The following is a 14656-nucleotide window of genomic DNA, read 5'->3' as shown; positions in this document are numbered from 1 at the left end:
AAATACCTTGCATATTTTTATCTAGTTAGGTCCCTCTACATAAAAAATTTAAGTTGATGTACATTGTACACATTTTATGTTATTGGTCATTTAATAATAATATTAGAAACTATATTTTATACATACATAGGTATTTATACCTATATTATACTAAACAATTATTTGTAGTTCTACGACATTGAGTGCGTAAGTACAAAAGGTACATACATAATGTTTTTTTTGTGAGTTAAAATAATAAAACTCATTAATACACCGATTGCTTAGGTATGTCAATAATATACTCTTATACTTATTGTTAATAAAATTATAAGCTTTTTAACAGTTCAACAAATAATAATGACTGAATGATGTAAGTAAAATTTTTCTGCAGCTATTTTACTAATATAGTATATGTAACGTATTGTCTATAGCTATAAACAGAATTTATTTTTCTTTCTTACATAATAATATTTAAACTCACAAAAAGTATTCATACAAAGGCCAGGCAATTATTATTACTGATCCAATATATGTTATGGGTATATAAAATATAAAATACGTTAAAATGTGATGGCCCAGGAGTTGTTCTCCTTTTTGATGTCAGGGGCCAAACGTTTAGTTTTAGTTAAAATATATATATTTTGCACTTCCATAATTTGGATGTACATTATATTATTTTGAACAAAAATGTATGATCATATCAAATATTATTTATTTAAGTTCATAACTCTTGGGTTTATTCATTTAAAATGGTACCTATCTAAAAACAAACAACGTTTTAATCCACAGATTCCAGTCCATACTAACTTAGTTCGTGATTTTTGAATTTTTCTATCAATTATAAATTTTACTCGTGGATACCTTGCGGGTTGCCTATTAAATGTTGGTAGGTGCTTAATTGCACAACACATTTTAAATATACAAGTACATTTTAGATTCTAAGCTGAATAGTAATAGTAATGAAGGATGAATTCAAGTGGTGTGTTTTTTATATTAATTCATTTTTTGTTTTTGTCGTAAACTTTTAAAGCAATACAAATGCTGAAATGCTCCAATCATCAATTTTGAGTATAGTTTTGTAGCAAATTGGATCTAGTTGCATCCAAAACAAAAAATTATTGAGTATGATTCCCTGGACTTATCAATATAACACCCGCATGAGTTTTACTTATTACATCATTTTTTATACAAATTTTAATTCCGAAATTGGATATTAGAAGAAAAATAACGATATTAGTTAAATATGTGAGATACCTACCTAAGTGGCTATGTTCAAAATATTTAGATAAATTATACTACGAACTTATATTCTTGCACCGTTCCACGATACTATCGTTATTGACGTATTAATATAATAATTAATCATAATATATAATGAAATAATGAAATAATATTAGAATGATAATTAATAATTATAAAATATAGGTATATGAAAGTACCTACTAAATAGTAAATAATATGAATTGATCTTAAAAATTTTGTTTTTTAATGAGTAATGACTTTAAATTATGTAAATGAAAATATTTTCATAAATTTCAATACTTATTGAGACAATTAGTTGTTAGTTTAATAGTAAATTACTGTTTATTGTTAAGACAATAGCCGTCTATGCTCTTAGGTAGGCACCTACCTATAATTTGGTTTTTACTTTATATTATTATTATATATTATTTTTTTCCCAGCCTATATTTACTAAGTACTTATTGATAAATGTAATGTATACTATATAAAGTGTGTAATCTATAGACCGTAGTGTAGGTTCATTCAAAGGTCATAACTGAAGATTACGTATACATTATACAACATACCTACATTAGATAATATTGCTTGAAACGTAAATTGAATGATTATGAATCTAAATATAATATACATATAACTATAATATACTATAAAGGAATATAACGTTAAAAATCATATTCTTATGATACTGTTTTTAGGTTGTTATCTAGTTTTTTTTCCAATAGTTTTGTCACATGCATTTATGTATTATGAGTATCTAGTAGCATTCGTTGTATATGTAAGTATATTTAATTAATACTAGAAGCATATGTAATCCATATTAATTCTGTGGAGACTGGAGATCAATATTTTATTTTATTAATAAGTGTTTTTACTTTTTAGTGAGATACTGAGATCTATAGTAAAACACAATAATTATAAACTACTATAATAGGCAAAATAAGAACTTTGAACAGTTATTCACCATTGGAAATGTAAACTTTAGGTAGGTATTTGAGTACCTAAATGATTATAGGATATAGGTAGGTCGTAAGTGTATAAATTATGTACCTTTATTGGCTATTGTACACAATATAATATTAGTGAATAATTGTGTATATTATATTCAGATGTACCAACAAACTACAATAAATCAGTTAAGTAATCAACTGAACATTAAACGTACAGACATATAAGCAATTTTAATTTTAATAATTAACACTAGATAAGTTATAATACAAAATAAATAATAATTATTATTACTTATTACTTATTAGTTAATAATAAACACGAGCAACGTTCAACGACTTTAATAAGGTAAATAATAAAATCTCGCCAATACAATAACGTACACATTTATATTTTGTGCACATCTCAGTTTACATAATATTATCAGATATTATATTAATATTATTATACACGATTGTATTTATGATGATGTTGATTTACCATAGGGCTCATGGTATACTCAATACATTAAATCATGGGTTAGGAATGATTGCATCTATTGAGTATACTTATTTACCTATACTTATAACAGTAAAAACGAAATTATCTATATCAGTCTTCGTTCAATAAGCTGGTTGTTTTTTTGTTCTCCTAAGTAATCCGTAATATCCAAGCATATAGGACACAACGTAAAAGGCTCCTAAAATGATGATATCCATGTTGAATCGATTAATGTCGTAGCCGTAACTCAACAAGACTTCCTTACCGTCGTGCAAGCAGTGGTCGACATCTGGGCATGCTAAAATAAACACGTCATTTCTATTATTGAATAATCAATAATTAAAATACCTAAAATGTACTAACGCACAATCTGATTGATACTACAGCTACAAGGGCGTCATTTGAGAGTTTTGTGTGGAATACAAAAAATATTACTAACAGACAATAATAGGCTAATTGCTAATATTTATAGTGTGGAACTATTATTATAAGGTCAATCGCAAAATATAGGTACCTAACCTCAGATTTAAAAAATATTATTTAGCAATTAACATTACCTACGCAATTATAATAGTTTATGGTTTTTTCTTTATTACAAATAAAAATAAGTACCTAAGTTTAAGTGCATACATGATGAAAAAAGATAACTAATATTTTTTTTAAATTCAAAATATTCTACGAAATTCAGAAGACAGTTTAAGTTTGTTAATGTAACCTATACTTAAAATGTTCAATAAACATAATATGTAACATTATATAGCTAAGGATAATTGAAATTCAAAAGATGATCTAGAATTGTCAAAATCATATTATTTGTGTTAGAATAGCGACATAGCTTGTGTAAATCAATATCAATAACAAATATGCAGAAAATATATCAAGAGCATGAGGTAGGTTGTATACTTGTATATGCTATTGGGATGTAAATACTTGCATCATTATTCCTTGCAACCAACAAATGACGCCCCCGTAATTATAGGTACCAATTTAATGTGAATATTATTGTCTAACATACGTAAGGATTTGATGTCTTGCCATTGCAGTATAGATAATGTTTCACAGCCAAGAAAAAATATTGAAAAATATTTCAAATAATACAATATAAATGGTAATGTTCTAAAACAAAAACAATATTATGTATAAAGATTTCAGCTTATAAAAAACCCGTACCCATGATTAATGATTAAGTAAAAGCATACATAATATATATTATATAGTATTAAATAATCTATACACAATATGTATAAGTTATTATTACCAATATGTATTTGTGGCTTACAAACTTACCCAAGTGAAATATAAGCGCCACAAAGTGATACTGCAAGATAATCGTACACCAATGAAAATATAACAATGTTTTCGAACTTTTCGAAAAAAGCTGATAGAACACTACCTATAGTCATAATAATTGGAATTATTTTACAATTCGGTTTTTTGTATTATAATATATTTAGGTATTCTAATTTCTTAATAAGTGTAAAATTACCATATGATCTGCATATTAACATATTTATTACGAACGTTGTCACAACCAATAACTCCCAGTTAATGCCTACTACCCAAAACACCAAATATGTGTACACCATCGTTTCTAAAACTGTCCAAATGAACTGTAAACAATTAAATTTCATTATAATAGGTGTTAAAGCTATGAAACATTTTTTTTCTAACACATACCATAATGACGATTTGAGAAATATAATACACACTCAATGCATAAATATTGTTACTAACTTCTCGGTGAACCACTGGAAATTCAGCTTGATAGGTTATAATAGACGTATAACAGTATTGGAAAATAGAATTCGTAATTAGACTGAACCAAAACCCTTGCCAATTTTGTACGGCTTTGGTATCAAACTTCAGGTCCATGTATGGAGTTGACAATATGACACCAAGAAACTAAGTATGACATAAATATTAGGTATGTTAAGACGTGTATCGATTTGTTTATCACGTAATATTCAGACAAAATTTAATTGAATGTATAAGCCAACATGGATAATATAAATAATGAAAATATTCAATTGATTTTCATATTATTTAGCTGGATAGGTACTTATGATTCATAGTTATAAGTTAGGGAACGGATTTGAATTTAAATTGTATTTTTTTCTGAACGTCCGAGAACATTGCTTTCTAAGCACAACATTCTTATCATACACGATACATCAAGAAATCAAGAAATTAAAAATGTAACTTTTATTTTGCATTTTTTCAAATTTTTTAAGACCTTTTTACTTTTCAGAGCATTTGTTGACATTTTTGTATAAAAATTAATACAATATAATAAAGTGTCGTTAAAATTAATTTTAAAAGAATAAAATAAAATATTATTTATTTTGCTTCGTCATACTTCTATTTTTATTATTCATTAATTTATTATGATTTTACTGATACAATTTTCAGAGTTAAAAGAACATAGGGGAAGACAAATAATTAAAAAGGATAAGAATTTATATAATAACAAACAAATTTTATCAATGTTAAAAATATTTTCAAGTGCACATTTTTAGATCATTTAAAAAAAAAATATCTGTTATGAATGGATTAAATATTTAAATCGTATTTTCTTATTTTTAGATCATTTAAATCCGTTTCCTAGCCTTATTATTACAAACACCAGCTAACTCATTTAAAGTTATAATATATAGTACAATTGTATTTTGATTTTAATTTGATTGTGAATTATCAAAAATATAGTAATTACCGTTATAGTTCCCAATTCCAGTAGCTTTACTTTGTAATTTCTTAGAAGACATATGATAGATCTTTTTAAAATCAATATTAACTGTGTAATCCATAATGGTTTTTGTCTAAATAAAAAAATATTAGTAATCAATTAAGTGAAAAAATTTAGTTCAAAGTAGGAGAACGAAACAAAAAAAAAACCGGAGAAGTCGCTCTTCTGTACGGTAATATTAGTAAGTGTTGAGTGTACCACGGTAAAGGGGTACCGTTCAGCAGTACATTAGTTGTCAAGTGCAGGGTCACCGTAATGGATGTGGTAAATTTGAATTCATTGATATAAAACAACCATTGTTTACGAAAAACAATTTTGAGTGAAGACGATCTGTCAGCTTATATCATTATATTAATTATTATATTTTATGATATTATTGCCATTAAAGTAATTTATTTTACTATTTGTAATACAGTGGGCTGAAAAGATTTTTTCATAAGCCATTGTATTTGAAAACATCAATGTGTATTGTACAGCCATGTAGGAACTATGAAGTATATTTCTAAATTGAAGTGAATATATTCTTATATTTATTTTTTCATTGAAAACAAATTGATTAAAAAAATGAGTGCAATAAAAGCAGGTAATATATACAAACTTTAACTTAGTAACTTACATTTGTAAATGTTGAGTGTAATCCAATAGTATCTGGAAATGAAAATAAGTTAATTTAATTTAAAATTACTATACGTAATGAAGTATAATTATTTTACTTGGTCATTAAATAAATCATAATTAAGATCCGTTTGTTTGTCAGTTGAAGATAACTTGCACATTTCATCAACATTTCTTTTTGTTTGTTCATCATCGGAATTCATAACAGAAATCACAAAATCTGCCTTATTGTACAAATCCGGACATTTGTAGTTAAATCTAAATAAAGAGTTAAAATACATTTAAGTTAAAAAACAAACATAATACTTGGATATCCTACAGTGTCCTAGAATGACCGTCACAGTGTTACAACCTGGGTAGAGTATAATATTATGTTTAATATAAGTAACGAAATTGCTCTGAAAATATATTATATCAATTGTACACTGAAGATCTTGGATACTGCACACAATTGCAACTATAACTAGATTCTTTAGAAGTTTCTTGTGGTGTTATATATTTCTTATACTTAAATTCGAACTCCCTTTGTAGTCTCAGTTGTTAAGCTGATGGTTTTTTCAAATTTGAATATATCTAAATCAACATTTAAACACGAGTAGCTGAACTACTTCTAAGTATAACTTTTTGTACTAAGTGCTAACACAAACTGTTGAGAGCCTTTGACAATATAAGGGCTTAGAACTTTAGAAAATATGGTAGTTATGTCTTATGTCAGTCATTAAAACACCTAATTATAGTTTGGAAATTATCGCAATATGAATTACTTAACATTTAAGTATTAATATATTATCTACCTAAGTAATGGGTAGTAATATACTATACATTAGATATATATTGTCATTTAATAATTTGTAAAGAAGTCTGGGTATAATAGTACTAGACTAAATTTAATATTACATATTATACCCATTATATATATTTTATGTTTGTAAAACCATTATTAAAGGACTTATAATGGAATCAACTCAAGTACAGTCGACGACGAAACGTCTTTTAAACTTAGTGTTATTGGGTATACTATGTGTTACAGACTTGCAGTTATAACTCAAAATCCATTTTTTTACAACCACCTTTCGTCAATACTGATTTTGACTAGTAAAAACTGTAGAATTAATCGGGACTCTCAAAGTTGAAACTAGCACTTACCTTTTTTAGTCAGTCTGAAATATAATTGTGAAAATTAGAACTACCAATCTAGTGAAAATCGATGTTCAGAAGTAATTTGTATACCGTTAACAAAGGTAAAGAGTGGAAATAAGTAAACACATTGCAATACGTCATAGAAATTTATTCATTTCTGAAACAAATAATCGAATTTTATTATTTGTTTTGGTAGGTACAACTATCATGGTATTTAGAGTTACACAATATTTTCTTTTTTTCTTTTTGCACTAATATCAATAGTAGGATAAAAATTACAGTCCAGAAATCACCGTCACCGCGCTTGCCGCCACCACGGCCATCGCCGCAAAGGTTAGTGCTGCCGGCGACCGTGGTTTCGATGGTTTCTGAACTGTCTTTTACATCCTACTATCAATTTGTTGTGCATGTTTTGTTGCAAGCAAACACAGAGTTCTGTCCCGACCCCGTCGTTGCTTTTATTGCTGCTAAAAATATTATTACCAAAAACTTATAGTTTGGCTGTAATAAACCTCTGTGCAAGAAATAAACTCCAACCTTTAACAATTTTTACTGATTACTATTTAATAAAAAATTTCATATACTATTTTATTTATTGAAATAGAAGAGTAATGACTAGGGCTGGGATTTGTATGTAAATACATATTTTTAGTGAAACACGATAAATTAATTATTGCAAATGATAAATTCGTTTCACGTGATTTGCAATAAAATAAGACATATTTTATTTTACATATTTTTACATATTTCGTCATAAATACATATTTTTACATACTTTGTAAAATTTTCGTTTTTATATACATACTTCGTAATTTTTGACAATTTCAGTGGTTTAGTAATATTTTACATTTATATTTCGATAACGGTATTCGACAAATTATAAGTGTATAATGCATATAGGAAATAAGTAGGTTAAAATAAATATTAATAACTTGATTTTAGTTTATCTTATCTGTTCTGTTCGATAACCATACCTTAATGATGTTAGACTATACTTTATGTTATACAATTATTTGACAAAATATATTTACGAATTTACAACAGTACCTACCTATCAGACTATCAGTTCTTGTGTTCGCGTGGTTGTGAAACATCTTTGCATTTCGAGTTATAAATTGTAATTTATAAATTAAAGACTTAATAATAAATTAATAAATATAGTGCCTAAAGTAGCTCGATCCATTTCAACTAAAATTTCAAATGTTATCCGTGATTTTCCTAACGAAACTTTTTCGAGTGATAATAATGTACTTTACTGCAATGCGTGTGATACAAGTGTTTCAACTACTCAAAAATTTCAGATAACTCAACATATATCAACATCAAAACATAAATCTAACAAAGAACGATTAGTAAAAAAACAAGTACAATCAAAGCAGCAATTTCTTACATCATCTTCTAGTAAATGTAGTTTTAATATAGAATTATGTCGTGCAATGATTTAGGCAGATATACCTCTTGCTAAATTAGATAATCCACATTTCAAAGAATTTTTAGAAAAAAACATAGGTAAATCTATGCCAGACCGTAGTACTCTTAGAAAAAATTATGTTTCAACTATTTACGAAGAAACATTACTTAAAATTCGTGAATTGATTCAAAATGGACCTATTTGGGTTTCTATTGATGAATCTACTGACGTTGAAGGCAGGTATATTGGAAATGTTATTGTAGGTAAACTGAATTCCGAGCCTTCTGAGCCAATTCTTTTAACGTGTGAAAATTTAGAAAAATGTGTAATCATAAAACAATAGCAAAATTGTTCAACGATTCAATGAGTTTAATTTGGCCCAATAATATACAGCATGAACAAGTTTTACTATTTGTGACAGACGCAGCTCCGTATATGATTAAGGCGGCAAATGCTTTAGAAGTTTTGTATCCGAAAATGATTCACTTAACTTGTTTGGCTCATGCCTTACATCGAGTAGCTGAAACTGTCAGATGTCAATACCCCGATGTTGATTTATTAATTTCAACAATTAAACGAATATTTCTAAAAGCTCCAAGTAGAATTGAAATATTCAAAAATAACTATCCAAACATCCCGCTTCCTCCAGAGCCAATTATAACAAGGTGGTGGACATGGTTACAAGCCGTAAACTATTATTCCAAATTTTATGATGAAATTAAAAATATAGTATCTATGTTGGATTCTGAACATGCAGCATCAATTTCCAAGGGAAAAGAAATTTTTGAGAGACCTAATATAAAATCTGCTCTATCATATATTGTGTCTAATTTTAGTTTTTTGGGTGAATCAATTTCAAAATTAGAAAACACCAAGATTCTGTTGAGTGAAAGCATACAAATTATAAATAAATGAACGTCGTTTTAAACAAAAATTCGGGACTGAAGACCATTAAATGTATAAGAAACATTCTTTGTGGTATTGCGGATGAAGACACGATGGAGCTCAATCTTTCACCTATTGAAATAACAGCTATGAAGTATGGACCGATAACATCTTGTGATGTGGAACGCTCCTTTAGTAGGTATAAGTCAGTGTTAAGACCAAATCGCCGTACATTTAATTTTGAAAATTTAAAACAATATATGGTTTGTCATTGTTTCCCTTACAATTGATTAAATATCAATTTATTGTATTTCAATTATGAACATATTTTTTATTTTATATCACATTTTTTTATTTTATACCACATATTTTTTATTTTATACTACATATTTTTTATTTTATACTACATATTTTTTATTTTATACTACATATTTTGGCAATTTTAATTACATATATATGTACATATTTTTGGTTTTTTATTACATATAAAGCCCTAGTAATGACCATACTTGCAAGTTGCAATAAAGTTTGCCCATATGGTCGATCACGTTTTAGGTTTTATTTTTAACACCTACATTTCCGTTAAAACTAATCTTTTCTCTTAAAATTTAAGCTTGAGGTTAATTCTAGTCTTAACTACCTAGAAAAATAAGTTTTGACGGAAGGGGGGGTTGTGAAAACTAGTACCTATTGCCAAGTTAAAACTAGGTTTGACAGATTTCGGGTTTTAACTGTAACATAAATATACTCAATGGTAGTAGGTACCTATAATAATAATACAATTATACGCAGAACCATACTTTTGAAACAGTTGATTGATCATCGAAACGGGTCCCTGATATGCCAGTCGTCCATTTGACAACAAAACGACCTCGTCGAACTTGTCGAACACGCCTGACGCGGGCTGGTGGATTGTGCAGATCACTATTTTACCGGTTCGCGCGATACGCTTTAGAGTGTTGACTATGTGCGTGGCCGAATAACTATCCAGGCCCGTGGTCACCTCGTCGCAAAACAGTATCGGAGGGTCGTTTAGCAGCTGGACAGCGAGTGCGACTTTCTTACGTTCACCGCCGGATAACACCGACAGGGTGGTGTCCAGAAACTCGCGCATGCTCAATGCAGTGACCATATAGTCGACACGAGCCTTTAGCTTGGTTTTGGTCGTGCGGCGATCCATTTTTAAATTTGCCTAAAAACAACGAAGCTCTATATAGCAGTACACAGGGTTATATTATTGCAACACCTACAATCTACATCCAGGAAGCAATACACTTATGAGTATTAAATACGCCACAATATATAGAGATGACGCTCCTTTTTTGTCTGGTGACATATTGTTATCACTCGGTGTAGGGATTATTTTTAAACCCAGATTTCGTTATAAAAAAAATCCATACAATTAATTTATATATGAAAACTTTTTTGATATTTATTTTATATTATGAGGGAGATTCCCAACAGAGAGATTGGCAATTTAGGGAGGGACATTAAAATAATAAAAAGTTTGAGATAATAATTTTTCCCCGTTGAACTTGAACTACGGACAAGGACGCCAATGGTTGCTTGTAGTATTGTAGCGTATTCTATACGTAAAAGAGAGATAAAACATGATTTTTTTATACATTAATACCATCAAATACAGGTGTTCCATAGTCGTCAGGTGCTCAAAGGTGATATCGTGTTGTGGAACGAAACCGGATATTTTAATCATCACTTCTTCGGACACTGGGCGACCGTTCAATAACAATTCTCCATCAAAATTTCCTAAAATATGTATGGAAACACTGTCGGTTAGTAAAACGGAAATAAATCTATTATATAGCTAAATAAATATGATGCGCCTGACAAACCTTTGGTTCGATGACTTATGGTGGCCATCAAAGTAGTTTTTCCTGAACCACTAAATGACAAATTTAATTAAAATTTGATAGAATAAAAAAAAACAATATTTAAGAACACAATATATTATTCACTTACCTTGGGCCCATTATTCCTAGGAGATTTCCACATTGTACGTTTCCACTAACTGAAAAAAGACATGTAAACACAAACATGTAAAGTTTATAGTTACGGAAAGGCGGTTCATTTTCTATTAAAAGATTTTTACCTTCCGGACACTATGTCCAGGACATCTCCACAGATATTTAAAATTTTAAAATATATTTTCTCACTTTATAGATTCTGTAAAACGTAATTTACGTAGAATTATAACTATAAGCTCAAGTAAACTGAAAGTAACTAATAATTTTTAAATAAAAGATGTATGGTGGTTGTATGGACTACAGGTGCAGGTAAAATAAATTATTTGATTTTTTTTTACTACAGGACAAATTAAAAAAAAATAATCACATTATTTTTAATATTACTTATTGTTAATTTTATACATCAGACATTACTGCAGCATTCAGGTATTTATAGAATATCATTTTTTTGAAACAAATTTATTTGGGAATAATAATGTAACTAACACAGTTTTCATTATATATATATTTATTTATATGTTTTAATTTTTTCTGGGGAAAATGTCCGAAGTAAGAGGGCAAATGTCAGACGAAAACATAATAGCCTAATGTAAATTATTATTATAATTTATATTATATACACAGGAATCACCAAATACACAATGATACTGGAATATCCCTGATAAATATCTGGATTAAAACCCAACTTAAAAACTTTCACGGCAATCTGAAAGACTCGGACGGAGCCCGCCATTACCAACTAGGAAAGAAAACCTAAAATAGGCGACTGCGACCTCGACTGCCTCAAGACATTCTCCTATCAGACACTGAAGAGTTCTCATCGGAAGTTGAAGAATAAACCAACAAATAATGTCAAACCTAACTATGAATTACTATAGCATTGCAATCACTAACATAAATGTAAATATTAAATCGTAATTGTAATGTAATGTATCGTACTTGTAATAGCACCTAATGTGCTGAAACATTTTAAAATTAATCAACGAGGAAAAAAAATATTATATACAATATACTTCGTTGATTAAAATCAATTACTCCATACGTGCATAATATTTTAATTATCTAAACAATGCAAAATGTTTATTTTTCAATTAGAATAAAATAACATCTGTATTCAAAAGGTACAGTAATAGGTTCTATATACGTCTATGCTACATGGACATTGTTAAATAATTTTGATTTTTTGATTTTTCCTCCCCTTTAATCCCTGTCATGTATTTTTGTACTAACCGTTGTACAATATTTGTTGACGAGTGATTTTTGACGAATCAAAAAACTTCTGTGTGATTTCTTCTACCGACACGTTCAGTCTTTTCCAAGACAGCACCAATTGGCCGTGCTCGTAGTTCTTGGGATCTAGGCACTCGTGTAAGCCATCCCAGTCGTTACACATCTCGTTGTATCTCAAGTTTAACGATTTTGTCTGTAAAGAAAAATCAACTAATTCATGTAGTTTAACAACCGTGGAGTCACGATTGTATTAACAAGCTGCACTGTTAATGTTATTCATTGTTATCGAAAACCGATACCAGACGCATCTCCGTTGTCTGCCCCGAACACTCACTTTTTCCATTACGAACATTATTTTGACTTTTACGGTTCCCGTGATATGATGGCATTCGCAACACACTGGTCATCCAACAACACACTGGTTACAAAGTATTCAAGTTCAAGTGCCTATACACCAATAATATTATTTTAGTATAAATGTATAATAATACGTATACAGATAGTTTTGGTACATACCGCAAAGAAAAAAATATAAACTTAATACATTTAGTTGACAGAGATATAGTTTAATTAATCAAATTTTTGTTAGATTCACTGAAAAGTACTTAAATGATATAGTAAGCTTAATCAGAATTCAGAATTCAATAGTTTAATAATATAATTTTTCTACTGATAAAGTTAGTTGAAGTAACTAAAATAGTAAAATGATATGATTATTTAAGAATTTCACTAGATTCTCTCAGCACTAGGCAGTTTGTCTCCGGTCACCGCAACTCGCAAACGAAAAATGATGATTAACCATCATAGTAAATATTATTTTTATTTATAAGTACCAACTTATTCGTTTGTGTATTGGCATAAAATAATTAAGTACTTCTTGGTTATCACGACCATACCAACAATTTTCGGGTATATAAGGTTAATATTAATACCTATTAATTTGTTATATTCTGTGTTTTCTTAACATTTTATACATAAATAAAATATTTAATATGTATTTTAATGTTTCAAAATTATATACAACTAATAAGTAATAACCTATTGGCTTTAATTAAAATCATGTCTAGTACCTCAGAAATTCAGAATTATAAATGAAATAGGCTAAATACTAAATAGGCACAATATTTTTAATAATATTTTATCGATAAAATGGATAGTTGACCCAACTTAACTATGTAGTTGTGAAAACTTTCTAAAAAATATACTATCCAGTAATCAGTAACCATTTTGTAGATTGCATAGTTTGACCAACTAAACTATTTAGTATTTACCTATTTAAGTCTAGTAACTACGACTAATTATCGAGGAATTCCATATATAACTGTCATTTTTGGTTAAAGTAATTGTAAATTTAGTTGAGTTGAACCAACCAGTATTTTTTTCCATGTGCTTGTAAATTCGACGGGGTGAGACGATAAATGTTATGAATTATGATGTTACGCAGTGCAGATGATGGTATTCTACGAGCACAAGCCGCACACGACCTTACGTTCCAGGTCTACTGCCGCCACTGACAACAGTTAATAATAATAATACGTTAATATATTATATAATAACGATTATAATGTATACATAATGAAATTATGCGATAGGTTTATATTACCAAATAATTTAGGCGTACAGGGTTGCAGTGCACACGACATTTTACAATAATCGATATTACGTGTAAAACGATACATTTTATAGTTTATATATCTAAAGAATAAAAGTCAGAGCAGTTCAGAGCCATCTTGTGGCATTTATGTATAATATTATATTGTTATGGTACCAGGCGTGTATTTCCGAGTGCATTTTTAATGTTTTTATACACCAGGTCTTGAAAATATTTGATGCACGGACTAACATGGTCCGCAACAATTTGAAGTCAAATAACGATGCGATTGTTGAAACCGGTTTATATGAAGAGGATGTTTCACCCACTGGTGTAATCAGTTGTCACTGTTTTACTATGTATAACTTGGATAATTTTACTTTATCAGAAGAATCCGTATTAATTTGTTA

The 14656-nt window shown here is 28.6% G+C and overlaps 1 protein-coding gene across 1 annotated transcript; it reads right to left on the bottom strand.

Annotated features, from left to right (window-relative positions):
• Window positions 1-2322: 2322 nt before the first annotated feature.
• LOC111031439 (protein scarlet-like) lies at window positions 2323-14161 on the bottom strand. The gene is made up of 15 exons (XM_022311364.1): window positions 14026-14161; window positions 12990-13102; window positions 12656-12848; window positions 11421-11469; window positions 11294-11343; window positions 11074-11207; window positions 10241-10632; window positions 6103-6262; window positions 6006-6037; window positions 5357-5462; window positions 4324-4548; window positions 4133-4256; window positions 3934-4039; window positions 3662-3762; window positions 2323-2944 (listed from the first exon to the last, which is right to left on the bottom strand). The coding sequence occupies exons 2-15, from the start codon at window positions 13005-13007 to the stop codon at window positions 2769-2771; spliced, it is 1866 nt and encodes a 621-aa protein (XP_022167056.1). The 5' UTR covers window positions 13008-13102; window positions 14026-14161; the 3' UTR covers window positions 2323-2768.
• Window positions 14162-14656: the final 495 nt, after the last annotated feature.

This window comes from Myzus persicae, unplaced genomic scaffold (assembly GCF_001856785.1).
Source record: "Myzus persicae strain clone G006 unplaced genomic scaffold, MPER_G0061.0, whole genome shotgun sequence".
NCBI lineage: Eukaryota > Metazoa > Arthropoda > Insecta > Hemiptera > Aphididae > Myzus > Myzus persicae.
This window is presented reverse-complemented; position numbering and strand designations above follow the sequence as displayed.

Bases quoted from the DNA above. Each gene is read 5' to 3' on its own strand.
- LOC111031439 (XM_022311364.1), bottom strand. The intron at 11,470-12,655 runs GTTAGTACAAAA...GTCTTTTTTCAG, and splicing joins TCAACAAATATTGTACAACG to TTAGTGGAAACGTACAATGT. The intron at 4,040-4,132 runs GTAATTTTACAC...TTATGACTATAG, and splicing joins GTTAATATGCAGATCATATG to GTAGTGTTCTATCAGCTTTT.